The 25707-nt window shown below is 50.8% G+C and overlaps 14 protein-coding genes across 14 annotated transcripts; 7 read left to right on the forward strand and 7 right to left on the reverse strand.

The window, feature by feature from the left end:
* Positions 1-66: 66 nt before the first annotated feature.
* Positions 67-1252, forward strand: ESF2 (RNA-binding ATPase activator esf2). The gene has a single exon (XM_024470412.1). The coding sequence runs from the start codon at positions 265-267 to the stop codon at positions 1246-1248; it is 984 nt and encodes a 327-aa protein (XP_024321553.1). The 5' UTR covers positions 67-264; the 3' UTR covers positions 1249-1252.
* A 434-nt stretch (positions 1253-1686) lies between these two features.
* On the reverse strand, positions 1687-3306 carry NMD3 (ribosome-binding protein; the record flags this gene model as incomplete). Its single annotated transcript, XM_024470413.1, has 2 exons — positions 1687-3181; positions 3236-3306. The coding sequence occupies 2 exons, from the start codon at positions 3304-3306 to the stop codon at positions 1687-1689; spliced, it is 1566 nt and encodes a 521-aa protein (XP_024321587.1).
* Positions 3307-3668: 362 nt separating this feature from the next.
* VC83_06826 (uncharacterized protein) lies at positions 3669-4819 on the reverse strand (the record flags this gene model as incomplete). The annotated part of the gene is made up of 3 exons (XM_024470414.1): positions 3669-4503; positions 4560-4602; positions 4651-4819. The coding sequence occupies 3 exons, from the start codon at positions 4817-4819 to the stop codon at positions 3669-3671; spliced, it is 1047 nt and encodes a 348-aa protein (XP_024321589.1).
* Positions 4820-6210: 1391 nt separating this feature from the next.
* VC83_06827 (uncharacterized protein) lies at positions 6211-6921 on the reverse strand (the record flags this gene model as incomplete). Its single annotated transcript, XM_024470415.1, has 1 exon — positions 6211-6921. One exon carries the CDS (start codon positions 6919-6921, stop codon positions 6211-6213), a length of 711 nt encoding a protein of 236 aa, XP_024321588.1.
* Positions 6922-7113: 192 nt separating this feature from the next.
* VC83_06828 (uncharacterized protein) lies at positions 7114-10161 on the forward strand. The gene is made up of 5 exons (XM_024470416.1): positions 7114-7573; positions 7628-8004; positions 8066-8284; positions 8333-9582; positions 9638-10161. Exons 1-5 carry the CDS (start codon positions 7401-7403, stop codon positions 10064-10066), a joined length of 2448 nt encoding a protein of 815 aa, XP_024321555.1. The 5' UTR covers positions 7114-7400; the 3' UTR covers positions 10067-10161.
* Positions 10141-11086, reverse strand: VC83_06829 (uncharacterized protein; the record flags this gene model as incomplete). Its single annotated transcript, XM_024470417.1, has 3 exons — positions 10141-10391; positions 10441-10927; positions 10979-11086. The coding sequence occupies 3 exons, from the start codon at positions 11084-11086 to the stop codon at positions 10141-10143; spliced, it is 846 nt and encodes a 281-aa protein (XP_024321593.1).
* Positions 11087-11321: 235 nt separating this feature from the next.
* VC83_06830 (uncharacterized protein) lies at positions 11322-12215 on the forward strand (the record flags this gene model as incomplete). Its single annotated transcript, XM_024470418.1, has 2 exons — positions 11322-11341; positions 11399-12215. 2 exons carry the CDS (start codon positions 11322-11324, stop codon positions 12213-12215), a joined length of 837 nt encoding a protein of 278 aa, XP_024321720.1.
* A 476-nt stretch (positions 12216-12691) lies between these two features.
* VC83_06831 (uncharacterized protein) lies at positions 12692-13969 on the forward strand (the record flags this gene model as incomplete). Its single annotated transcript, XM_024470419.1, has 3 exons — positions 12692-12918; positions 12996-13545; positions 13601-13969. 3 exons carry the CDS (start codon positions 12692-12694, stop codon positions 13967-13969), a joined length of 1146 nt encoding a protein of 381 aa, XP_024321721.1.
* A 623-nt stretch (positions 13970-14592) lies between these two features.
* Positions 14593-15249, reverse strand: VC83_06832 (uncharacterized protein; the record flags this gene model as incomplete). Its single annotated transcript, XM_024470420.1, has 1 exon — positions 14593-15249. One exon carries the CDS (start codon positions 15247-15249, stop codon positions 14593-14595), a length of 657 nt encoding a protein of 218 aa, XP_024321718.1.
* Positions 15250-16135: 886 nt separating this feature from the next.
* On the reverse strand, positions 16136-17775 carry VC83_06833 (uncharacterized protein). The gene is made up of 2 exons (XM_024470421.1): positions 17369-17775; positions 16136-17319 (listed from the first exon to the last, which is right to left on the reverse strand). Exons 1-2 carry the CDS (start codon positions 17596-17598, stop codon positions 16548-16550), a joined length of 1002 nt encoding a protein of 333 aa, XP_024321719.1. The 5' UTR covers positions 17599-17775; the 3' UTR covers positions 16136-16547.
* On the forward strand, positions 17776-19564 carry VC83_06834 (uncharacterized protein). The gene is made up of 3 exons (XM_024470422.1): positions 17776-17862; positions 17940-18335; positions 18390-19564. The coding sequence occupies exons 1-3, from the start codon at positions 17795-17797 to the stop codon at positions 19282-19284; spliced, it is 1359 nt and encodes a 452-aa protein (XP_024321716.1). The 5' UTR covers positions 17776-17794; the 3' UTR covers positions 19285-19564.
* A 65-nt stretch (positions 19565-19629) lies between these two features.
* VC83_06835 (uncharacterized protein) lies at positions 19630-22610 on the forward strand (the record flags this gene model as incomplete). Its single annotated transcript, XM_024470423.1, has 2 exons — positions 19630-20350; positions 20415-22610. The coding sequence occupies exons 1-2, from the start codon at positions 19733-19735 to the stop codon at positions 22608-22610; spliced, it is 2814 nt and encodes a 937-aa protein (XP_024321717.1). The 5' UTR covers positions 19630-19732.
* A 133-nt stretch (positions 22611-22743) lies between these two features.
* Positions 22744-24192, reverse strand: VC83_06836 (uncharacterized protein; the record flags this gene model as incomplete). The annotated part of the gene is made up of 2 exons (XM_024470424.1): positions 22744-23959; positions 24017-24192. The coding sequence occupies 2 exons, from the start codon at positions 24190-24192 to the stop codon at positions 22744-22746; spliced, it is 1392 nt and encodes a 463-aa protein (XP_024321714.1).
* A 355-nt stretch (positions 24193-24547) lies between these two features.
* Positions 24548-25700, forward strand: VC83_06837 (uncharacterized protein; the record flags this gene model as incomplete). Its single annotated transcript, XM_024470425.1, has 4 exons — positions 24548-24624; positions 24719-24976; positions 25032-25503; positions 25572-25700. The coding sequence occupies 4 exons, from the start codon at positions 24548-24550 to the stop codon at positions 25698-25700; spliced, it is 936 nt and encodes a 311-aa protein (XP_024321715.1).
* Positions 25701-25707: the final 7 nt, after the last annotated feature.

Below are 25707 nucleotides of genomic sequence, written 5' to 3' on the forward strand. Positions count from 1 at the left end.
TGTGTGTAAACTCTTACGTTTTTTACGGGTAGAAGAGTATTTACAAAGGGGAAGAGTCAATGGTGACGAGGGTGTTGCAGTTTACGTACTTGGGTGTAAGCTTGTCCCCATAAATGAGGGGCTTATCGGAGGCGGTGGCGTTGCTACTGTTATCGGTGTATCGGGCCGATAGATGTTCCGACTATCAGTAAATTTCCATGAAGGACAAGAATTAATGGGCGAGAATTAATGCGACTTCAATCCGTTTAAGAAAGCACAGCGATAATGACAACAAGGAAGCACAACGAATTCCTCGAGGCGGGTGAGAGCGATGATGATAGGGGGAGTGAGGGATATAATTCCGAAGCGGAAGATTTGAGGAAAGGAGAGAGAGGGCAGAAGAGATTCAAAGTCGACAGCGACGCCAGCGACGACGAAGACGACTTCGACGATGCCTCCGCCGACGAGACTACCAAACCCAGCATCCTAAACGAAGAATACGACGATGCTACTACCACACCAGACGACAAACCGGAGGAAAAATCAAAGCGCCTACGAAAGTCCGGAGATCTACCCGGCACCCCCAAACTCCTCAGCAAAAAGAACCTCGTCGCGACCGAAGCAGCCGTCAAGCGCTCCGGCGTCGTCTACCTCTCCCGTATCCCGCCCTTCATGAAGCCACAGAAACTTCGCTCCCTCCTCGAGCCCTTCGGCGACATAAACCGCATCTTCATGACGCCCGAGGACCCGACGTCGCACACCCGTCGCGTGCGGAATGGGGGGAACAAGAAACGCTCATTCACCGACGGTTGGGTAGAGTTCGTCAGCAAGTCCGACGCGAAGAAGGCGTGCGAACTGCTCAATACGCAGATTATCGGCGGGAAGAAGGGGACGTACTACCACGATGATGTGTGGAATTTGCTGTACCTGAGGGGCTTCAAGTGGAACAACCTGACGCAGCAGATCGCGGCGGAGAATGCGGAGAGGGCGAGTAGGATGAGGGCGGAGATTAGTAAGACGACGAAGGAGAATAAGGAGTTTGTGCAGAATGTGGAGAGGGCGAAGATGTTGGAGGGGATGGAGGCGAAGAAGGCGGCAAGGAGGGCGAAGGAGGGGGAGGGTATACTCGCTGGAGAGAGTGCGAAGGTGGAGAAGGTGAGGAAGGGGGGGGAGAGGGCGAGGCAGTTTAAGCAGACGCAGGCTGTGACGAAGAGGAAGGCGACTGATCAGTCGGAGAGCGTGAAGCAGGTGTTGAGCAAGATTTTCTAAGAAGCAGGCAGGTAGCTTACAGTTAACGATTTATTGAACATATACTTAATCACTAGGCATGTGCGTGCGAGGCATTTCACTGGGACCAATCTTTGAAGTAGGACGTATTGAAGTCACTGTTATTGGCGACTAACTAAAACAACACTTTTCCTTGTCATGTCACGTTAACCCACTCTCGCAATGCTCAAAACGCCCAAACTCCCGTTCCCCCGAGTGCTCTTCCGGCCCTGGCACGCTATTCGAACCATCACCTGGCTGATGGAAGGTTCGTAGTTTGGTTGAAAGCGAAGCAATGCCAGGCGGATGCGTCGTGTTGTTTCACTCCACATTGACAATGGAAGAGGAGTAGACAGGATGTGTCGGGACACAAACTGCTACTACGCATGATCTCATGTGTCAGGAGATATATGCCCAGATTCCGAACCTAAGACCTCGAATCTAACTCCCACCGGCATCGTTAACCTTCAGGTCATCGAACTCGTCGAGAAGCTCATCCATGTCTATTTGCGGCGTGTTATCCTCCTCTCCATCACTTGTCTCCGTCATGCTCATAGCATCTACCTCCTTCTGTGCTTGCTGGGCCTTGTAAAGAGCAAGAGTTTGTCTGAGCTCAGTATCTTCCTCAACATCACGCAAGAACATCTCGTAATCCTTATCCATCTTCTCCTGGTCACCCTTCTTGGGCAACAAGTCACCCTCCTCCTTATTCATGCGCTTGAGACGCCAGTTACGGTTCTTTGGCTTCTTCTTTCTGGCGTAGAACTTCTTCACTAACATGACATCTGGGATGTATGATGAATATGTAGACGAGTTCTCCAACGCATCGTATTGAGGGTTGTTGAAATTCGACTCGCTGAGGACATATCCCATAACTGAATCACCGGGGTGAAGGACGTTACCAAGATGTGTTCTTGCGAAAAACGTCTTGTCATTGTGGCCCAGGTCCGACGCTCTGGCAATGGTTGCCTCTGCAAGCGCCCAGCGACCCTTCTCCACGCCTACCAAATCGATATCCAGGACAACAAACTCGACAAGCTCCTTTACGTCCGCAAGGCACGAAAATGGTGCACGCCAGTAGATAGGGGTGCTGACATCATGAGTCTGGAGAGTGCTTGGGTCGAGGAGGTTGATGGCGGTTCCAACACGGTAACATAGTGCTATCGGGTTCATGTTTCCGATTTGATGTGCCAGCTTGATAGGCAGTGCTACCAAGTCATCTTTGCAGATGGGAACTAATTCGATGGAATACGAGAACTTATATGACTTTGTTGACGTATGGATATCCATGGAAATGAGTTCTTGAGACTTCTTGCTCTTAACTGGGGCGACGGATGTGAGGAAGTCGACAAAGGCAGTTGCCTGGTTTCTTGCCGCAAAGTAGAAATCCAGACCATCCTTGACTTCTTTGATATTGATGGAATCTTTGTGGGCTCCGTGCTTGAGGATAAGTTGCTCTAGGTAGAGGAAAGTACGCTTGTGCGGCACCTTCTGTCTAACCTGTACACATGCTCTCCAAGTATTTGCTGTGTATGACTTGGCACAGTCGGGGCACTGTTGGTATGCCACCACATATTCGATCTCGAATGACTGTTGTAGGACAACGCCCTCGGAGACGGAGTCTTGAATAGTGAGCTTGATCTTGATTCTGCGAGAATGGGGTTCCGTCCAGATAAAGCTTGCATCTATAATTCGGACCTTGTGAAGACCTCGAAGCTTTTTCAGGCACAGAGCCAATAATTCTCTCGATTCAGGCGCGGCCACAATATAACTGGTGGGAGGAAGTAACCATCTCTCGCAATCTCTGCAGAAATGAAGGGTGGCCTCTCTTTGGATGCCTCCGGAGACATCCATAGTAAGTTTGACACAGTCGTAACATAATGCATTCGCCGACGCTGCTCCGTCGATGGGTGCACCACAGTTACAGCACAAAATACTAGTTGCGTCGGTATAAATTATTCACATGGTGAGGAAAAGTTCAGGGACTTACGTTGCGGCTGTCTGGAGGGCACGCGCGGAGGGCGCGATAGAAATCGGCGCATCTAAATCCATGGACGCCATCTTGAAAGGCCCAGGTGAATTTGCTTGTGATGTTGATTTGTATTTCTCGAGAGTTTCGAGTGTGGTGGTGTTTGTTAAAGGATAACAAAAAGTTCCAGTCAAGAGTTTGCCCCGCGATTGTTGATTATGCACGGTAGCCGAGGGGCACCAAGGTGGCAATAGCTTATCAACCAACCCTATTCAAATCTCTGTCGATTTGTACACTATGTCGCCAAATATTTCTGTTGGTTTTAAGACTCATGATATTTGGTCTTGGGTCTCTTGGCTGATGATATTTGGAGAATTCACTTCAGAAATGACTCTGCCCAGATCCTGTCAACGCCACGTGAGCAAACGCATGGATGACTTTTAAAAGTGATGTATTATAGGAACTTGGGCATATACTTGGCGTCCTTGGTATCCTTCTCTTCTTGCATTCGTCTTATTCTGGCCTGTTCTCTACTTCGAGCAATACGGGCCATGCTTTCTGATGACATTGTGCGGCCGTCAGAAGTGGGCTCCCCTTGATTATATGACGACGGTTCAAACGTTTCGCTCTTTAGTAATTCTGATTCTCCTGCTTCCCCAGGCTCGGAGATTGTATTTCTCCTTTCAATCGACTCATTTTTGATATAAGAACTTGTATTAGTAGCCACAGGGGCAGCAGCAAGGTCATCGTCATCATCTTCGGTTTCTGTTTCCCCTTCCTCTTCAGTAGATTTTACTGAGGCAGGCTTCGCCAATTCAGACTCCCCTGGATCTGGCATATCGTAGGTTTCCATTCGCCCAACCGTAGACCCTTTGTAGCCCGCAGCTGCCTTCGTAGTGCTGTGGAATCCCGAAATCTCAGTCAGTGGAACGGCGGATGCCCTCGGTTTTTCCATGAGCCCATGAAGGGCTGTACCAAGCCAAGGCCCCTGGCTTTCATCTGAATCGTCCTCATCCCGAGGTTGATCTCCATGGATATCTTTGATGGCATCAGCTTGCTTCTTCGCCCTAGCTATGCTTTCGACTTTTCGACGTGTTTCGCCTCCCATCTTCGTAGTTACCGGCCTAGAAATTGCATTGATAGTAGCTGCATCCTGGGCCTTTGCGCTATTTTTCATACGCTGGTACTCTGCGGCATGGAGATGCTGGGTAAACTCCTTTGCTACGTCCAGGAATTCGTCTTCGACCATACGATACCGGTCATCATTGTTAAATCCATCGATCATGAAACTGTAATGAATTTTAGACCAGTTGTAAGATAAATGTAGCCACATGATACGACATACCTTTCTTCGGGCGGTTCATTTGGTGTAGCAGATACTTCACGTGCTATGCTTATTAGCATTTTGTTCAGTAGGATTCTATAATAATGCTTACCTGCAGCTCTTGACCCCGCCCCCCTGCGATTCTGTCTCCCTGGCGGCTGTTCTATGTCTGAACTATCCAATATGGGTCTCGGCCTTCTGGGGCGTGATGAAGTAGTATTCCGGGAGCTTGAGCTATCTTGATTGGTGTCTGTTTGGAGCCATGGAAGTTTCCTCGTCATTTGAACGTCCGTGGGTGCCAAAATAGCCCCGATTCACCCTAAGACCGACTTGATCGTATTAAATCCAAAACCAGGAACGCCGTATGCTCCTGGTCAGCGTAGGCCCTTTGCCGAGAACTAGGCATCCACTTGGTTAAATACAGCTCATCAGCAGGGATGACATTCAATTATGTGCAGCTACGGCTGTAGCGACGGCTAATTTGAAGTAGCTGGGGGTGAATTTGGTGTTGCGTATTCTTCACCAGTCGCCGCCTGCAACTGATCCAACAGTGAGTTGCCGAAGGTGGTTTGGTCAGCTGTGTGTGCTTGACGTTGTCAACATCACCTTCCTCTTCACTCTGGGCTTCAGAATCAGTCGCAAGGGAATCTGTTCGCTGTGGTCGGTATATAGGTTTCTTATACTCTCCTTTCATCACTTTAAACCAACGGATAGTTCGAGTTGAGACCCTAAATTCCTGGGCCAGTTATCGCATTCGTCTTCCTCGGCACCCCTTCAATCGGTTTTGATACAGCGACTAAAGGCTCTATTTGCTCCTTTGAAAGCTTCGTTAGCCGCCGTCGTGGAAATACTCGTCTTTGAGTGTCGGGCTGACTTCTGGGTTGTACCCGCGTTTCTTAGCCTCGCTGATTATGTACTGGAGCTGTTTCTTCTTGATGCTGGTCAATTTTTCGATATTCTCGAAGCTGTAGCCATAGTGTTTAAGGGTAACGGCTTAAGCACGGGTTTCAAGTGTTGTCTGTCGAATTTAATTGCATTTATTGACTTGTGAGCAATATTATGGCCCGGCTTATGGCCTAGGCTTAAAATTAACATAAACAGTCCTATTTAAAATTTACATTCTACATCACAATATTTCCAAAGCTGACACATATAGAACTGCAGCAAATATATTCTTCATTACCCCCCAAATATTTAAGCATTTATTTATTGCGCTCCAATGCCTTGCATTATGGGGAGATTTGGAGGCATGAGACCAGGTCCAGAATATACACCGAGCTTCTTACTATCCGGCTGAGCGCTTCTCTTGTTCTCTACAATAGGATAGACCTATGAATCCCAACCGCTGGGTAACTTTTAGATACCGCGAATGTAGGAGGTCATCGACATGTATAAATATCAAACCCAATCCCCGGGTGATGCGACCGCCTGCCACCATCTTCTTAGCCACATGGTGTTCAGCTTGGCAGAACCGCATACATACGGCCTTGCTTCAGACACTGACCTCCACGATGTCTTCATTTTTACACTACTGAGAGTAACCGCCTTGTGGATTCGCTCCATCGCTCCCAATGGCCCCGCCAGTTTATAGAGCTACCGCTCGATATATACGGCTGGTATTCTGGATGCCCGGAGGTATTGTTTAATATCCCTATTCAACAAAACAATATTCTCAAAGATCTGGTAAGAAGTGTTGCTTAAACTTCTTGTTCGCCCTGTCTACGGCGCGATGTTGGAACTGATCCCCATGTAACTCGAAGACCAAGCTCTTTTTTGCTGCCTGATCCAGTTGCGTATCTTTTGATTCTTCCGCTTCTGCGTCGTCTCGAACCTCGAACCTGAAAACTGTGTGCTCTTTTGGCAGAACCTTCAACTCGTCTCCTTCGGTGATAATTTCGAATGTAAACTTGGTATCCTTGACGACGATACCTTTCACACCGACACGGCTTGTGCAACGGCTTCGTGATACCTGGACAAGTGCGCCATGATAATCAGCACTGGCAAGCTTGGCAGCTACTGGTCCAGAAATTGGCCTGCCCGATCCCAATATTTCATTAATGTATCCAGTCCATAGCTGGTGGAGCGGTTCGAAGATCGCATATTTCTGTTGGTCGCTGGGAATCGAGTGTAGTGCTGTTGCGCGCTTCTCGGCCGCACTCAATGGCTGTGGCTTGCGCTTCTTCTTAAGCTTCGATGCAGCTTGTAGGCGTAGTGTGCGTCGATAGGCGCGACCAGAGGGCGTGGGGTTTTCACCCGGCTTGAGATGCAAGGGTCGGAGCTTGACTTTCTCAGTGAAGATGCGGGAGACAGTTGTTGGAGGATGGGCAAGGGACAAGAGGTGAGCTGCGACATGCGTACCTGGTGACGCCGAGGTGTTTGCCATTGTGATTACAGCTTCGAGTTCCGTCGAAATGCCGAGGACTTGCAGTCTGGTCGATTGTAGTCCAGTCGCGAGCCGTGGACACAAAAATGTTGAGGTGGGGTTATGCACAATACTCGAAGTGGATTACGGATTAGGTAATCCATTTGGAGTAACTTAACTTATTGTGCATTAACCCCACCTCAACAAAAGGCCCTCCCTGCTCACACATAATAAATTACCTAGGTAGGTACTTTATTATGTGTGAGCAAGGCCTTTTTTGACGTTCGTCCCACGGGCCAATCACTCGGCAATTCGGCTCGTGCCAGACAGTGGAGTGGGGTTGGCCCGTGGACGAACGAAGTAATGCACTTGGAGTATGTATTGTGAAGTCCGGGGAAGCAAGCTAGGCCAACTTGCCCTCCTCAACCTAGACTGTCGAGATCAACTGCAATGCGACTATGACTAGAATTCGATGAAGTGAGATCGGAATCTCTGCAACAATGGCAAAATCGGGAGGCTCTGGGCCTCGAGGGGACTCGGCCCCAGATCTTGAGATCTTTGGCGACAAGGTCACCCTACACCCGAGTGGATATATTGCCCCCCCTCAGAAAGCGGCCGACAACGAGCAAGCTCTCATGCAACATGCTGGCAGGTTCAGAACAGCCCCGCTTGAGTAAGTTATTGATATATGCACTCACTGTCGCAAGTGTCTGACGCCGAGTCTTAGGTTCCTCCGCGAAATATCCCTCCACATATCTGGGACAGGATGGCGTTCGTACGACAAACCCATAGGCCAACCGGTCTACTACTCCGGCTTCAGCGAGAATATGAAAGCTGCAGTAGTGTCGACACCAATCCTGCAAAACAAAATCTCCGAGTTGGCTTCGAAGCGCGTTGCGGCGGAAGAAGAGCAGGGCCTTTTAAACCGAGATGATAGCATGTTCGAGACACATAAAGCAGCACGAAAGATTGCGATAGAGCAGAGCCTACTGCAGTTGGCAGAACAAATGACAGACGGCATGATCTGCAAGATGGAGAACAAAACATTTATCAGGAGCGCATATTATTTCTGCACGGAGTTGTTGACTAGAGCATACCACCAAGGTGCGTTGAGATGGATGGCCCATTTTACAAGCTGAACTGACGATGTGCTTTATAATAATAGGAATCCACGTGTCAAGTGAAGAAGTTCTGCGGCTGCGGAATGTTGCTAAGGAGGCAGAGAAGAAACGACAGAGTATCATATTCTTACCATGCCATAGATCGCATGTGGACTACGTATCTTTACAACTTATTAGCTACCGCCTTGGGATGGCCTTACCGACCGTGGTCGCGGGAGACAATTTGAACTTCCCGGTGGTTGGCTCTTTCTTACAGCACGCGGGTATATGCTCCGCCGGTTGATTGAGATAAACAAGACTGACTCCTTTAGGTGCTATGTTTATCCGCCGCAGTTTTGGCGATGACGTCCTGTATACCACTCTCGTCCAGGCATATATCGATACGCTTCTTCAAGGAGGCTTCAATTTCGAATGTTTTATTGAAGGCGGCCGTTCACGGACAGGAAAACTCCTTCCGCCAAAATTTGGCATTCTCAGTTTCATCCTGGATAGTATACTGTCAGGGCGCGTTGAAGATACAATTATCTGCCCAGTTAGTACGCAATACGATAAAGTGATCGAAACCGAAGGTTATGTGGGCGAGTTACTTGGAGTTCCCAAGAAGAAAGAGAACCTGGCAGATTTCCTGTCGGCATCTTCAGTACTATCGTTGAAGCTTGGCAGAGTCGATGTCAGATTCCACGAGCCATGGAGTCTAAGAGGGTTTATTCAGGAACAAATGTCTCGAAGCACCACAATTCCTCAGCAATTGAACTTAGAGGCTGCCAACGACCCCACCGTTCGCCAAAGAATCCTGCGGACATTGGGCTATAAAGTATTATCGGACATCAATGCAATTTCTGTGGTGATGCCAACTGCGTTGATTGGTACCGTTATTCTTACGCTTCGTGGACGCGGTGTAGGAAAGCCAGAGCTGATCCGAAGAATTGAATGGCTGAGCGATCGCGTTCGAGCCAAGGGGGGCCGAGTTGCTCATTTTGGCGGTGCCACAACCTCTTCCGTCATCGACAGAGGCCTGGACGTGCTAGGAAAAGATTTGGTTGGCGTAGTCGAAGGGCTTCCAACACCAACGTATTATGCTGTCGACCGATTCCAGCTGTCCTTCTATCGCAATATGACAATCCATCTTTTCATTACAGAAGCGCTTGTAAGCGCCAGCATGTATACAAGAATCAAACGCGGAGGCTTAAGGTCAGACCAGCGAATCTCGTTCACTGAACTTCGGGACCAGGTCCTGTTCCTGTCACAACTTTTCAGGGGCGAGTTTATTTACCCAACGGATGGGCTTGCCCAAAATCTCGAAAATACTCTCCATGGCCTCGAGGAAGACAAGGTCATCGAGCAAATACGTGACTCCGATGGAAACATCAAAGAAGTTGGCCTTTCCGAGGAAGAGCGTGCTGCTGGACGCGAGAACTACGATTTCTACTGCTTTATGATATGGCCCTTCATCGAGGCAAGCTGGCTCGGTGCAGTGTCTCTGATGGGCTTAACGCCATCATTCGAGCGGCCAGACGAAGCTTGGGTAGACGTAACGAGTGCACAAAACAGTGCACAACTGGTAAGCCTTCTAACTTGAAGAAAAACTGGATAGATAGTAGCTAACAATGTTGCAGCTCGGGAAGACACTATATCACCAAGGCGATCTCTCGTATTTCGAAGCGGTTAACAAGGAGACTCTTAAAAATGCATACCAGCGCTTTGAAGAAGAGGGAATTATTGTGGTAGCAAAAGACAAGCTGTCGAACTCGCCGCCCCAGATGAAGCTCGCTCCGGCCTGGACGCCACAACGCGACCCCTTGACGGGCAAGATAGCCCCGCGAGGCAAATTATGGGATTTCACCGAAATGATAGCGCAGTCTAGACGCGAGGGCAAGAATAGACGTGATGGCGCGACTGTCAGCACGAGGGTGCTCACGCTTGCAGACACAGTAGGCCAGTCTCTGTTTTCGGCAGCAGCTTCAGCGGATGCAACAAAGGAAGCAGATGCGTCGGGGAAAAAGAAGAGGAGAGGAAGGGCTATTGTGGTGCCTGCGCATTTGTAATTAATTGTACTGTACGATGATACCTTGTCATTTACCATGTTTTTCGTACATATTTGGCTGTTTAAGAATATATATTATTTATTCCCTTGGTTAAAGTTCATGCTATATCCACCTGACTTCTCATCCTTGACCATCTGGAAATTATCTGTGGACAAGCCGAACGGCCTCAGAATGCCATTCCCAAGCTGCTTGAGTTGCCCCATCATATCGCCCATTTCCTTTTCTTGTGCTGCTTTTGTCCGTGGTGGTAGCAGGATCAGCTGCCTTTGTACTACCTTGCGGTCTGCTGGTGATAGGTTCGACATCTTCGAGAGCTCCTTGTAATCTATCTCGCATTAGCAACCCGACGTCGCACAGATGACGGTATAACATACCTTCTTCAGCCCCTCCAAGTGCCGACCACCCCCCCAACTCACTCCTTGCTCTTGCCCTCCTCAGTAAGGCCTTCGATCGTATCCGTTCTATATCTGTTTTCCGCCGCGCTGCCTCTGAAGTGTTCGCGGCCTTGGCTGCCCCAACACTGACTATCTCCTCATCTGCTTCCTCTTCCTGCTCTTCAACAATCTCCTTCCCATCCTCGCCTTTGGGAGTGCCACCCTTCTTATTCTCCTTTAATTTCGTGGGATCTAAACGGTCGAGGTCGTCGACAGATTCACTCGCAGCTTTGACCGTCTCCTTCCACTCTTCCAGCTTCAAGTGGCAAGCCGCGACATTGCTGTTCAGCACTGCGCGCTCATAGTATAGATAATTCGGACATGACGAAATGGCCTCCGCGTAAATTTTTATCGCCGCGCCATACTCTCCAGCCGCGAACCTTTCGTTTGCCGCAGCCTTGCGCTCGTTCGATTGCCTGAGGAGTTCCTAGGTTGGAGTTAGGAGGTGGATTTAGTTCGGCAAGGATTCCGTACGTACAGCTTCTTCTTCGGGTTCAAACCGCACAGTTTCTGTTTCTTCGGTCGGCGATGGCACGGCAGGCTTGGGATTTGCTTTCCGCTCGAAGCGTTCTGTTCGGGATGCCATGGCGCGGATGTTGGATGTCAAAGGAGAACCGCACCGACCTTCATGAGACCTGGGCGGAACGATTCCCGCGCTGATGTGTCGCGCTGATGTGGGGAAACTCGACGGGAAGGACCGTACCCCTCTATCATTTTTCGCCCTGTAACCTGAACAGCTACACCTCTGCCACTGTGACTCTTTACTATCAACTACTCCCGTAATATTACCCCAAGACTATTGCGCGGTGCAGACCCTCAAAATGGCTCAAGATACTAAAGAGTTAGTACCGAATCGCGATGTTTATACCGCCCACTGCGGAATCTAACTTCAGCCCAGGTTCCCTCCCATCAGAGCATGTCTCTTTGACATGGATGGCCTCCTCCTCGATACCGAGGATAAATACTCCGAGAGCGTTAACACGATGCTCGAGCGCTACGGCCGCTCTCCAATGCCTTGGTCCGTCAAGGCACAGCTCCAAGGCCGCCCCGGCCCCGCCGCTGCGGCCATTTTCCACGAGTGGGCGCAACTACCAATCCCGCAAGAGCAGTTTACTCTTGAGCAAGCCGAGATCCAGCGCAGGATTTTCCCATCAGCGGCGCCGTTACCCGGTGTTGTCGAGCTTCTGAAGAACCTGAATTCCGCGAAGCCGAAGGGCGCGAAGGAGGGGGAGAAGCTCCACCTGGCTCTGGCTACGAGTTCGCATACTGGGAACTTCAAGCTGAAGACCGATCACCTAGGACACTTGTTCTCGGTGTTCGAGGATGCGAGGCGTGTGCTGGGAGATGACCCGAGGATCGCAAAGGGAAGGGGTAAGCCAGCACCAGATATCTACTTGCTCGCTTTGGATATGGTGAACGCGACTCTAGCAGAAGGGGAGGCGCCAATCAAACCAGAAGAGTGCCTCGTATTTGAGGACTCTGTGCCAGGTGTTGAGGCTGGAAGGAGAGCAGGCATGAGAGCTATCTGGTGCCCTCACTCAGGTCTCAAGAACGAGTTTATTGGCAGAGAAGACCTCGTCTTGGCAGGCAGAATTCCTGATGCCCAGGGTGTCATTGGAGAGGGCGCGGGAGAGGTTGGTGATGACTATGCCCAGTATCTTCTCACGCTGGAGAACTTCCCCTATGGGAAGTACGGGATTGTGGTTGAGAACTAGATGCATGCGATAAACATTGGGTTATTACATTTAGATACCAAGGGGTGTCTCCCACCCATACATAGAAGGATGAGTTGGCTGTAGCCAGCTCGGTCTTGTAAATGATTCGGGCTATTTAAAAGAACTAACTCGCAGATATAAATGTTTCTCAATTTTAGAGATCTGGCTTTCCCGGACCATACGAAGAGTGACCGGATCCTTCGTTTCAACCCCCTCCTCCAGTAGCTGATAAGGCGATAATAACACGCATGCACTTTCGACGATCTGATCGGATTCGGATTCTCAGTTGTCATCCACACCAGTTACTAGCGCCGACAGCCTCCCGCCACATCTCAGCCTTGCAGCACCTTCGTCCAAATTAATTTGGATCCAAGCTGCCAACTACGCTCTCTACCGATTCTCTTGACAATACACTCCCCAACACTCCCACTCTATCACCAACCTACCCTCGACCGGCGCTCCCACTCGCCACCGCCATGTCTACCCCCTCCTCCGGCTCCTCCACCCCCAACCCGCGCTTCAAGCCGCAAGCCAGAACAGCCGAGGACATCCTCTCCAACCAGACCGTCGGCCTCGTCAACCTCTCCGACTTCCGCAAGCGCCGCGCCGAGGCTATCGAGCAGAAAGAGCGCGATGCCCAGGAGTCGCTACTAGGTAGTAGCCGCGCTGGCTCTGGTGCCGCCACGCCCGTTGCAGGCTCGGGGTGAGTCGCATCCAATCCTCCCCCTCCACCATCGCGCAATTGATGCAGCAAGAGCCAAAGCTGATTCCTCAGTACAGTGGCTCTACCTCCTCTGAGTCTCCTAAGAAGAAATCGAAGCGCAAAGCTGGCACCCCAAAGTTGAGCTTTGGCGTCGACGACGAAGAAGAAGAAGGCGATTTCACAACCTCAAATAAGCCAACCCCCAGCGCAGAGTCGCGCTCACAAAGCGGGTCACCCGCACCCTCAGCACCAAAACGCAAATTCGCACCCAATGCCTCAATCGGCGCCTTACCCAAAGCGCTAACGAAGCGCTCGCTCCTCCAAGAGTCGCAAGCGCGCGAGGCGCTAAGAAGAGAGTTTCTGGGGCTACAAGAACGTGTCAAGGCCGCGCCGATCGCGATACCCTTCGTCTTCTACGATGGGGGTAATGTCCCCGGCGGAGTGTGCAGGGTGGCGAAGGGCGATTTCGTGTGGAAATTCCTTGATGGGAGTCGCAAGGTTGGGGCGGAGGTAGGGGCCGGGGTGGGCGGGGAGGCGGGGAAGGGGGATGCGAAGGCGAGGAGGGAGTGGGCGAAGGTGGGGGTGGATGATTTGATGATGGTTAGGGGGGAGATTATTATTCCGCCGGTGAGTTTTAATTGGAAAGGGGGGCAAGATTGCAGCAGGAACTGACATGAGATAGCATTACGATTTCTACTACTTCATCATCAACAAAACCCTCGGTCCCAACAAACGCCTCCTCTTCGACTACGGCGCCGAAGCACCTCCCGACACCACACCCGACCCGATAAGTAGTGACGAGATCCCAGAGAACTACAACCCCCTCTCGCGGCCGTCGAACAACAAATCTGTCGCCACTGCTGCGATCCCCATCGCGGACCTCGACGGCGCGAATGACGACCCGACTTTCACCAAGGTGGTGGATCGCCGATGGTATGAGCGGAATAAACATATTTATCCCGCGAGCGTGTGGCAGGAGTTTGATCCGCAGAAGGATTATCAGACGGAGGTTAAGAGGGATGTGGGGGGGAATGCGTTTTTCTTCTCGTAGGTTGTGGGGGGGATGATTGAATTGAGTATAGTTGGGGGTAGGGGAAAGAAGAGCATTGTATAGGCTGGCGTTCTCGTTTCGAGATGGATACCCGAATAGAGATTGAATACGAGATGTTCACGAAGCATAATGTACGGAGAGTAGTATGGGAGTTGGATGGGTTGTGATAGTTTTAATTTGTTTATGAGTAACTCTTCTATACTTCAACTGGTAATAGTAACCCTTCTCTGACTAAACAGTAATCCTTCCCTAGCCCTTCCACTGCCGACATGAACCCTTCTCCGACACATCTACTTCCCACAGTAGCCCTTCTCTGACGTTCAGCTGTCAATTTCTTTGACCCTTGTAGGCGTCTTTTTCACACCCAGTTTCACTTTTGCCTTGCTAGAGTCCCACGAGCCTTCGACCTGTGAGAGTGTCCTTGGCTTGTGATAGTGTCGTAGGTTTGCGAGGGTGTCTTGGATTTGTGAGAGTGTCTTCGACTTGTGAGAGTGTTCCCATCATCTTGTGAGAGTCTTCATCACCGTGTGAGAGCTTCTCGTAGTCTGGAAGAGATCAACATATTGACTCTCCATGAGCAGCACACCTTCATGCACCACATATGCTCCATTCCCATCGTCCTCTCAGCAGTAATAATAATACCCCATCCCCATAAACACAAAAATCCACCCCGGCCAAAAAATAAACAACACCAACGGTGACGGATGCAGCAACCAAACCATAAACTCAAAAAACATCCTCGCCCTCGCCCTCTCCGTCTTCTTCCACGCCATCTTCAGCGCCGTACTCGCAGCCACCCACCCATGCCCCGACACCGCACTCCCACTCCGCAAGCTAAACACCGTCGCCACGCCCAGCGCCTGCAGCGTCTTGATCCCCACCACCCTCGAGGCGAAGAAGAGGTTGATAGCCACGAAGACGAGGGTATGCCAGGCGTTGATGAGGAAGATCCGCGAGGCGTGGTAGGCATTCACGGCGAGGACCTTTGTGGCATACAGGCCGTGGGCGAGGAGGAAGGAGAGGGCGATGGTGAAGAGGAGTTGGGTGGTGTAGGCGAGGTCGAAGGAGAATCGGAGGGCGGGGGTGATGATGGAGAGGAAGGAGGTTCGACAGTCTGCTGGGGAGGCGGTGGTGTTGTGGGAGGGCTGGAGGACGGACATTGGGCTTGCGGTGTTGCTGAGCGGGGAGGAGGTGGAGGTGCTGGCGGGGGGGTATTTGCTTCTTTGGTGGAGGGAGGTGGAGGGTTTGTTTTCGGTGGTGAGGGGTGTGAATGACTGCATTGTTGCTGTTTTGGGTGGTCTGTGTTTCAAGAAGCTGGGAGTTTTGAGGAGGAAGGTTCTTGGGATGAGCGATATATGAGACGTTTGGTGTTGTTTCTGGTGTTGTCTTGAGCCCCCCACGCCTCAGGCAAGCCGTTGTATAGGCAGGTGCAGGTTGGGCAGCAGATCGAATATGGTTGGAATATGTAGGCCGGATATGCTGAGACGGCGATATACATAATGGTTGGGGAGCTGACTTATAGGCAGTCGGCAGTTCAATAGTAAAGCAGCTCGAAGTCGAATTAACTTGGTGTAGAAAATAGACCGAATATAAATAAACGGCGTTCTTAGTAGCTAGACTTAGAGTTCCTTAGCCCAAAGGCAAATGGACCCCCCGTCCTCCCCCCGTCCTCCCCCCGTCCTCCCCCCACTTTAGCCAACATGACGTCTGTCCAACGCCGGCGCATCACATGTGCGGGCGTTGGACAGACATTCAGTTCACAGTACACCACAGTACAGTAAGATATAAACAGTAGACTCTGTACAAGTTGTGTACGGCGTAAGTGCGAATGTATGCGAAGAACGGCGAAGAAGCCATAAACACCCCACTTACCCGAAGCGGCAAGGTCAGACAAGGAAGGGAACGGGTGGGACGCGCAAAGGGCGGCCTGTCCCAGGCGGCCGTGCCTTAGCGACGGCCTGGGAGTGGCTCGAGCGGCCAGATCGGCGTGGGATGATGTGGGATGACATGCAACCACCAGAGACGGGCGAGGCTGGCTATTCTCACGCCTTTGAGGACTGGACAGTATCAGATGATATGTGTCGTACACTACAAGGCGTCCGTTCCCGTATATGGCCGTACATGGCCGTACGTGCAGTTCAATCATGCACCCCATGTGGATTTAGATGGTTGGGGGTGGGTGCATGCTGTCAGTGTTACGATGCTTATTGGTAAGCGGCAGAGACGGCGTCGGCGAGGATGGACTGATCTACGTGATATGGTCTACTTCGGTGGCACTTCGTGAATGCATGTATTCGACTTTCCATTGGTCATCCCGGCTTGGTCGGGGCGAAAGGAGGCACTGTACGAGGACAGCTCCGAGCAGAACAAAGACTAGATCTTCGAGTCCGAGTATGTACAGAGACGGAGAGTAGCCGCTCATTCACATATCTAGACACAGCCTTGGCCCTCATCGAGCTGGAACTGATGGCACCCACCACTAAAATCAACAGTTGCATCCCTAAGATATATCCGCCTTTTCACCACCAAACGCCAGGCTACAAATACACCCAGAATGTCATCACAGCACTCGCTGGCTTTACCAATTCCGGTGTCCCCTTCCCCTACCCCTAAAATTTCCTCTGTTCGCCGCGCCCCCAGCATTTCCTATCCCCTGATCGAAGCCACCATAACCCCCCATCTGCTGCTGCTGGTTACCCTGCCCAAATGCTTGTCCACCAAACCCAGCATTCTGGCCAGCCGCTTGTCCCGCCGCGGCTCCTCCTTGTCCGGCCATACCTGCAAACATTGCTGATGGATCCATTTGACTCGGATCCATTCCCGACGACATCATCTGCTGCATCATCGCCTCCATTCCCGGTGGCATCCCCTCCATTCCTGGCATAGCGCCCATACCCATACCTGCGCCCGTGCCGCCAGACATCCCCGGCATCGAGCCCATGCTCATCATCATATTCATGTCCTCCATCATCTTCTTCTGGTTGTCCGCCAGCTTGCTCTGGTCGTACTCCGAGCGCAGGCTCTCCTGCTTCGCCGCATACAGCGCCCACGTAAACTCGTCGAACCCGTAGTTGAAGTAGTCACTAATGTCTGTTCCGGGGCGTCGCCACGGCTTGTCGTTATCAGGTAGGTCCTCGTCAATGTTCACCTGTGTGATAGGCTTGCACGCTGGGTCGTACATGGGCTTCGCGTCAATGTCGATCTTGGAGGTGGCGACGGGAAGGTTGGCGCCGGAGGCTGGGAGGATGGGCTTTCCGCTTTCCGACTTTTTGGGGGCGCTGGCTTTTTGGGTTACGTCGTTTGAGGTGGTGCGCTGGGCGATGTTGCGGATGTCGTTGTACCGTGCGTTTCTGGGGGATTGTCAATATGAGGCTAAACCACCATGTCAATGCTACTTACGACGGCGGAGCAGCTTTCGTTCCATCTTTTCGCTCAGTGATAATATCAATGTCCGAGTCGTCATCTTCCTCTACCTCCTCGCCTTCTTCTTCGCCGTCTTCTGGTCCGTCCTCTGATTGTTCAGACTTTACTTCCTGCGCGGGGGGCTGTCGCGGCTCCTCCTTTGGTTCATTGGTGGCGGGCACGCTCTCCTCGGGCGCGTAAAAATCGTCGTCGTCGTCGATATCCATCTTGACTATAAATGTGTATGGGAGCTTCGAAGGCTGCAAGTGACGTCGTGCTCATGTAGTTGAACGAGGCTAGACGAGCAAGGGTAGGTAAGGTACAAGCTCATTCGCTTAGCCTCATTTTTGGGTTGCGGCGCGTCTCACGAACTAAGCTGCAATCTGAGGCTACCACAAGCGCGAGCCTAACTGTTGATAAAATATGGCACTTGCACGCTCAGCAAGCGGTCCTGGAGCCTTAAGTATCAACATCGGCTCTGCGAATTCGTTGTGAGCTACCCCCTTGCTCCCAATCCCTCTGCGTGGCCATTGACCGTTGAGTTACTAACGTCCTTTGTGCAAAATAGTGGATCAACGAATACGTCAAGTCAGGCTCCTGCAGCTGGCGGATTGTTCGGCAAAGCAACAATGTTGCAACCAACCGGCGGCTTGTTTGGACAGGCGCAAACGACGCAACCTCAGACGTCGGGTCTCTTTGGGGCGTCAACAACTGCGACGCAACCAGCGCAAACTGGAGGACTCTTCGGCGCTGCACCTGCTTCACAACCACAATCTGGCGGACTATTTGGCGGTGCTCCAGCCTCAACACAACCGCAGAGCTCAGGATTGTTTGGTGGCGCGGCCCAGACACCTGCTTCTACGGGAGGGATGTTTGGATCAGCACAGGCTCAGCAGCCCCAGCAAACTGGCGGTGGGCTCTTTGGCGGTGCAAACACCCAGACCCAGGCAAAGCCTTCTTTCTTGTATGTACTATACTTCTCCAGACCAAATAGCATACAGTAAACTAATCTACCCAGTGGAGGCGCATCGACACAGCTGCCTCAGCAACAACAGCAACAGCCACAGAGCTCGTTATTCTCGTCCTCTGCTAGGCCACAACAATCAACTGGCGCCTTTGGCAGCAGCTTCGCCGGCGGCTTGACGATGGGCCAGTCGCAAGGCCAACCTACACAAGCAACCGTTCCCGGCGTTCGCATAGACCTAACGAATTTGCGCAACACCACCCGTTTCAACGACCTCAATGAGGAGCTTCAGAAGAAGATCGAAGAATTTGACGCAGGGGTTCTCAGCCTCATGGCCAAGGGCGACCAGTGCACCGCCATTCTCCCAGCGCATGGCGAGCAGCTCGAGCTTGTCCCAGATAACGTTGACTTCCTGCAGCGAAAGGTGATTGGCGTGCAAGCCAACCTTGACGGAGACGTGCAAGCCGTCTCGCAGACAAGCAAACAGGTCTACGTGGATGGTGAAAATGCCAAGCTCAGTTTCACCGTCGTAGATAACCTGAAGCTGCCACAGCAGTTCCACACCGACATCTGGAACCCGTCGAAGCCGTCACCATCGGCTTCGAAGCCGGGAGAGGCAGCGGGGGATCTCGTTACGTTTTTCTCGCAGACGTCCGATGAGATGGGCCAGACGATATCGACGTACAAGGATAACATTAGCGAGATCGAGCTCCATCTACGTGGCGTGGAGAGGTCGCTCATGCAAGCGGGTAGTAATATTGGACGCAGTGGCCAGGATAAGAACGAGGTGGAGAATCTCGTAGGCGTGCTTAGGGACTTTGAGATGGGTATCTTGGAGGTTGCTGGGAAGGTTGGGGGCGTACGAGAGGGCGTGCAGAGCCTGCAATTGGGACATTTTGTTGACCTTGTATCTGTGAATGGGAATGGAAAGCGCAGGGGCGTGTATTAGTATGTTATGATCGGGATGGAGTCTGGTGTTGAATGCCTCTCATGAATGGGCATTTTGTACTTAAGTATGGATGGCTGGATATGGTGGGTATGGAAGCAAGAATAAACTGTCATGGTAACAGGACAAAAATGATATATGGGCGTCAGTTTTAAATATGGTCAATTCCTGCCAATGAGGGACAGTTGCAATATGCTCCTACAATGCTGTATTACCAGGGAAAAGACGGTGTAGTTCGGAGATGTATAATGCTCCTCGTTCTTATTCGGGTGTAGTTGTAAACGAGGCAACTTGTGGCAGCAACTGTCCAAACACTCCCGACAAGTATTTCTTGTCAACCTGAGAGGTCCCTTCCCGAAAAGAACATTCCTATACGATCAGAATAACTTTGTATTAGTATGATTATAGAACATTTCTGCCTCCTCTTAAAATAAGCTTTGATACTGTCCCCATGAGTTCTCAGGAGGATGAAGAGGAGCCCATCGTTGAATACGCTCGTTTCTACGGGCTCTCCATCGACCCTCTTCGAGATCCATCGCCACTTTCACTCATTGAGAGTCTCTTTTACATCTATGAGAAAGATGTATCAGAAGATTCTCACCTTCCACAAATCAATTATCAACCTATCCTTCCATCGGACGAGCCTCTCACTATTGATAAAGGCGCAGAAATACTACTTGCCGGCGCAAATGGGGTGTTTCTTGATCAAGGCACCATCGATAAGATCACCACTGCAGCTTCAGTCAGACCCAGGCGGCAGAAACCCAAGCTGGAACTACCTCTGTTAAGGACGGATCCTGATGCGGATCTTGAGGATTTCAGGCAACGACAGAACCCATGCATCAGTGATGAAAGCTTCATATATGAACCGCATGACATTGAGAAAGATGAAGGCATCCAATGGCCTTCTAGATTTGCCGACTTGCCAAATTCTCTTACGAAAGATTGCAGCATGGAGAAAATTACCGTGACGAGAGACACTATGGTTTACTTGCAGGCAGCTTTGAAAGACAACTGGTCCAAGGAGGACACAAAGGATTTCCTTGCTTCTCAGCCTTATTACAAACGTGTATGTTTCAATCTACGTTCTTCTTCAAATTTCCTTCGACCGTGCAGCTAATGACACTGGGCAGAACCCGGCTTTGGATCCTATCACACCTCCATTGTCCACCCTGTGCTGGGCCACACCTGAGCCGTTCGAACCATCTTCACCAACCTGCCATCTCCCGTTACTTTCCGATCCCCCGTCACAGCTTGGAGCGGACTTGGAAGCCGCCGAAAGAGCCATTTTTGAAGATGATGAACTTCTCTCAGTTAAAGAAGAGTCGAGCGACTACAACGACCCAATTGAACATCACCAGGAGCGGCGCCATAATCTGAGAAATATATATTTCGAAACCTCATCTCTCCCTTCCGATGAGCTCTTCCCGGCTCACGAACACCACACCTCCCATGACCTCAAAGTTGAAACCCCGTTAACGCCACCATTGCCATTGGTAAAAAATGTCACATTCAGTGACACCGTGGAGGAAATGCTGTTTGATAAGGACTGCCCAGGCTTCACTTCGTCCGCCAATGACTCGGGAGATGCAGACTCGTTTTTCATGAATCACACATTGCATGACACTTTCAGAGAAGCCTATAACACAGAAAACAGCAGACTTGAAAAAGAGCAGCTGCAAGAAGCAGCGACGACAGGCAGGGTTGAAGTGCCCATCATGGACTTCACTGCACCGAATCCACCTTGGAATGTCTCAAAGCTCAGCGGCTTCAAGAAAACCCTATCTCAGCCCCGAGAGATAGTGAAATCAATACTGAAAGAGATCAAGCTTTCAGATCGCCCAAAAGCCTTGCGGAAGCTAAATCACACTGTCGATTGGACAGTGTTTCCAACAAGTCTTGCCGAATTTGCTTTAATCGAGGAATTCGGAAACGAAGACGCTCTTTTGCGGTACACTAATTCGGAGATGGAGACCGATATTACTACTAGCGTAAGCCTTACATACAAAGCACCAGGAATAAGAATCTTGAGAGACGTTGACGTTGACGATGAGGATGACGAGGACTTGGAACCCGGCGTGTTTTTGCACGAAGAGCTGGATATGGCTTCACTGATCAAAAAAAGAAAGCTGGAACTTGGAGAGATGGGGGAAAATGGAACCCAAGAAAACATCCAAGAATCGGGAAACTCTACGGTTCATGCTGCAGCAAAGAAACATTCCTGGAAACTGACTCCAGGAATCGTAGCTGATTCCGATACGGCCAACGAGGGGTATGGAAACAGTGGATATGGAGAGACACTTATTGGTGGCGTATTCTCAGCAACAACGGCTGTAGACAATTTTATAGAGATGAGAGGAACGAAGAGGCACAAGCCCACAGACAGCACCAGTTCCTATTTATCCTCCCCTAAGGCCAAGGCAGTTCATACGGACAATCCCGTAGCTATGCCTATTCCACCGCCAATCGTCAACTCCCGTCTCACAAAAGCAGACATCCCGCTGCCATTGTCAAACATCACTGTACCTACAGAGACAACCCAATATATAATCTCAACAGATCTTCTGAAGCAACGTCCCTTATTCAGCGCCATAAAATCTTTAATCCCAACAGCTCATTTCATCGAGAGGGATTTCAACAGATACAACACAACCGCGTGGCTCAGACAAGGCACCATCTCACGGTCTCCAGTCAGAAGCCCCCTAGCAGCTGAAGCAGATCTTATTCTCTCTCCATCGACGGGTGTGGTGCTCACGACTCTCATGAAAATCAAGCAGAAGCCGCTGCCTGGCCAAAAAGAGAAGTCTGAGATCAAGAGCAAGGTTGAGGGGGTTTGCATGAGGTATGAGAGGCTCCTGGTTTTTATCAGTGAAGCGTCGCCCGATGAGAGCTCGGTTGCTGTCCTAGGCGGCCAAGAATGTATGGCGATGGCCGAGTTTACGGGATTCTGCGCTTCGTTACCATGTACAGTGATCGTATCTTTCGTGCCTGGCGCGCACAAGACGCTGGCAAACTGGGTAGTTGCAAGCATGGTTCGATACGGCACAGCTGGCTCCAATACCCTTGATTTGCTTGAGGACGAAACGCAATGGGAAGTGTTCCTAAGGCGTTGTGGCATGAATCCATATGCCGCGCAAGCGGTGGTCTCGGCTTTGAAAGCACTAGAGGGTGTGCACTCGAGTAGGCGCGGCATGTTCGGGATCAGTGCGTTTGTTGGGATGGAACATAACGAGAGAATACGCATGTTTGGCCCCGTCCTTGCTGGCGAGAGGGTCCTTCGCAGGGTGTCTAGTGTCATTGATTCTCGATGGAGACATGACACGCCCTGATAGCTTTTGGTTCGAGAGAAAGATTGGTGAATTTAGCTCCATCGCCTTGAGTGAAACCATTTGGTAGCAAGTATCGGTGCCGATAGCAATTGGCCATGAGATGTAAGGCACACCTAGCTATATCAGATAGATTTCATAGTATGCTCCATAACTTGATAGTATTATCCTCGGTCAACTCCTGGTGCGAGGAACAGTTTGTCGAGGTTTCGGAAAGCGTCTTGATAGCTTCATCACTGACGTCTGAATCGTCGGAAGATTCGTCTTCGCTTTCGGTTTCTGAGTCGCTTTCCGTCTCTGAGCTACTTTCTGTCTCGCGAACAAAAACCTTCTCTCGCCTCATTCCAGAAGCAGTCGCAACGACGGAGCCACAGCTGTGCAATGCCAAGCCTCCAATTGTCGTCCCTTCTTCATGCGCAAGCCAATCCATGTCTGGTTTCGCACCACCAGCTGTGCTTCCGACATCTCTCCAAACCCTGACCCTGCCATCCGTTCCTCCTGCCCAAACTTCGCTCTTGCCACCGATAGAAGCGGCGTCGACGCTCATTCTCTGATTTGTTTCCGCTTCCCGTCCCTCTAACCATCCCACAAGCTTTCCAGTAACTCTTACATCGTAGACCAGTACCCCTCGACTCTTGCGCTCAACGACAAAAAGATACCGACCACAAGAGCTCCAAAGAACTTGACTAACCCCAGCCCCGCCAATCTGAGCCTCGTCATCCGCTGCGGATGCAATAGTCCAGTTCGCAACAGTGCCCCCTAGCCCCTCGGCATCATAGAGGCTAACCCATCGTGTCCACGTTCCAGCAGCTAGCATGACATTCCCCACGGGACTGTCAGGCGCGTCTGGCTGCAAACTTAAACAAGAGACGATACCACGCATCCCCACGCCACCACCTTTCATTTTATGGCGCTTTGAAGGAATAGTTGGGAGGCGCGTGGTTGGGCCCTCGCCTGAGCGGGAGACATCGAATATGCTGATTAGGCAGTCGGTTCCGGCGTAGAACTCGTGACCAGACGGGTGCCAGAGCAAGGAAGACGGAGTCAGATAAGCCTCCGTGGTGCGACATACTAGTGAGTAGGTGGACACTGGTGATGGCTCGGGGGAGAGGACGTTGATGAGCTGGATTGGATGATCTCGTGGTGATGAAAGGAGGAGGGTTGTTGAAGAATTTTGGAGATCAAAATGGGGGTAGAAGGATTGCGTGTAGGTTGGTTCCGGGGCAGCGTAGGTAGTGTATGGTGTTAATATGTGAGGCGTGGACGAGGGGGATAGAAGGTCAGGGGGTGCGACGTAGAAACGGAGCTTGTTGTCAGCAGAAGCTGCTATCAGCGATGTGCCATCAGGAGACCTGGATCTTTGTTAGTAAGTACTTAGAAGAAGGACTCGATAGAATGGCATTTCAGACCATTGTATGCTTTTAAAATAATTAGACTCGCGACTGTCTTGTGCAGTTGTTGCTGAGGAAAAGACGGAAGAACCTTCACGTTCTTCAGCTTCACGTCGTCTTGATTCTTCAATTGAGCATGAATATGCGCCACTCGTTGTCGCTACCAATTGCGGAGGGTATAATTCAGCGTCCATATTTATTCAGTTGTATGACCACTATAAATGGTTTAATCCTCTTCTATTGCATGTACCTCATATTTTGTACGTTTAAGGTTCTAGAACAGGATGGTTCGAGTGCACATAATCGGATTGGAGATCCTGCATACTGCCGCTTTTCACCGTACCCCGCAGTCCCACTTAGCGGGTAGCGTAATGCGGGCAATGGGGGGCGCAACGGAGCGAGGCTGGGCGGCCAAGGTCATCCTCCTCTTGACCTCCGCATCCTCGAACATACACATCAAGAGGTGGCCATCCAGATACATGCAAACCACCAACTAATTAACTAATTACCTTCTTGTCACAAACCGGGGCCCGGCCCATAAGCTCCATGATGGAGCTAGGCACCTTTATCGCAAGCCGATGCGAGCAGCTCCAGGCGCCAAGCTACCTAAACCTGTCGCTATCGATGTAAGTTACTCCTACGCCACTCAAATCGAGGCGTTGAGCTTTGAATGATATCTACGGCCTTTTGATGAGTAAATGCTAATGTTGGAGATGATAGTCTTATACTCGTCGGCATCCTTGTCTCCTATATCCCCCAACACTACCGTATCATCGCGCGAGGTACCTCTGAAGGCATATCGCCATATTTCATCCTTCTCGGAACAACATCGGGAACAAGTGCGTTTGCCAGTATCCTCGTCTTGCCAGCATCGAGAGCAGATGTTGCATGCTGCAAGACCATTAGCTCGTTTGAGTGCTTCGCGGGATTGCTCGGCATCTTCCAGGTTGGCGTTCAGTGGTTTTGTTTTGCTATTATGTAAGTCTATCTACGTAACCGTGCTTCTCGGAAACCAGCTAAAATTATATGCTAGATTACTTCTCTTCCTCATATTCTTCCCGGGAAACCCAGCCCTTCCACAAAGCACGGCCGTCAAGCAGCCAACTTGGCGCACCGCTCTTGGCGTCGCATTCTTATGTCTGGCCCATGGCCTATTGGTTATATTGGTTAGTGTGTGGTTTGGATTCTCGCTGCCGGGTTCTATGGGAACGTTGGCCAATGTTTTGGGCCTCATGGCTGCTGGGTTGGCCTGTGTGCAATACTTTCCACAGATTTGGACAACATATCAACTGGGCCATGTAGGGAGCTTAAGCATTCCGATGATGGTCATTCAGACTCCTGGTAGCTTTGTATGGGCAGGCAGCCTTGCAGTAAGACTCGGGACTGAGGGCTGGGGCATTTGGGGAGTGTATCTCGTAACCGGATGCTTGCAAGGTTGTTTGTTGGTGATGGGGATATACTTTGAACTGCAGGCAAGGAAAACAGGAACCAACTTAGAGCCAGAGGTAAGTTATACAGCTCTTCAAACCAGCATTTGGATCATTGTTGATGCTTGATACTAACTCGTTCGCAGACAACGACGAGTCTTCTGGCCGCCGATAACACACTTAGCCTTCAAAATGAATTTTTGGAAACCGATGACGAGGGAAATACCGTCGTCGAGAATGGGGGACGGACTGAAAGGACGCCGCTATTGTCTTAAGAAGCCC

The sequence above is a fragment of the Pseudogymnoascus destructans genome (genome assembly GCF_001641265.1).
Source record: "Pseudogymnoascus destructans isolate 20631-21 unplaced genomic scaffold scaffold_19, whole genome shotgun sequence".
NCBI classification, from domain to species: domain Eukaryota; kingdom Fungi; phylum Ascomycota; class Leotiomycetes; order Thelebolales; family Thelebolaceae; genus Pseudogymnoascus; species Pseudogymnoascus destructans.

Excerpts from the sequence above, each read along its gene's own strand:
- VC83_06834 (XM_024470422.1), top strand. The coding sequence starts at position 17,795 with ATGGCACTTGCACGCTCAGCAAGCGGTCCTGGAGCCTTAAGTATCAAC. Across the intron at positions 17,863-17,939 it reads ATCGGCTCTGCGAATTCGTT|TGGATCAACGAATACGTCAA; the intron begins GTGAGCTACCCC and ends TGTGCAAAATAG. Across the intron at positions 18,336-18,389 it reads CAGGCAAAGCCTTCTTTCTT|TGGAGGCGCATCGACACAGC; the intron begins GTATGTACTATA and ends TAATCTACCCAG.
- VC83_06833 (XM_024470421.1), bottom strand. The coding sequence starts at position 17,598 with ATGGATATCGACGACGACGACGATTTTTACGCGCCCGAGGAGAGCGTG. Across the intron at positions 17,320-17,368 it reads ACGAAAGCTGCTCCGCCGTC|AAACGCACGGTACAACGACA; the intron begins GTAAGTAGCATT and ends ACAATCCCCCAG.
- VC83_06828 (XM_024470416.1), top strand. The coding sequence starts at position 7,401 with ATGGCAAAATCGGGAGGCTCTGGGCCTCGAGGGGACTCGGCCCCAGAT. Across the intron at positions 8,005-8,065 it reads GACTAGAGCATACCACCAAG|GAATCCACGTGTCAAGTGAA; the intron begins GTGCGTTGAGAT and ends TTATAATAATAG. Across the intron at positions 9,583-9,637 it reads CACAAAACAGTGCACAACTG|CTCGGGAAGACACTATATCA; the intron begins GTAAGCCTTCTA and ends ACAATGTTGCAG.
- ESF2 (XM_024470412.1), top strand. The coding sequence starts at position 265 with ATGACAACAAGGAAGCACAACGAATTCCTCGAGGCGGGTGAGAGCGAT.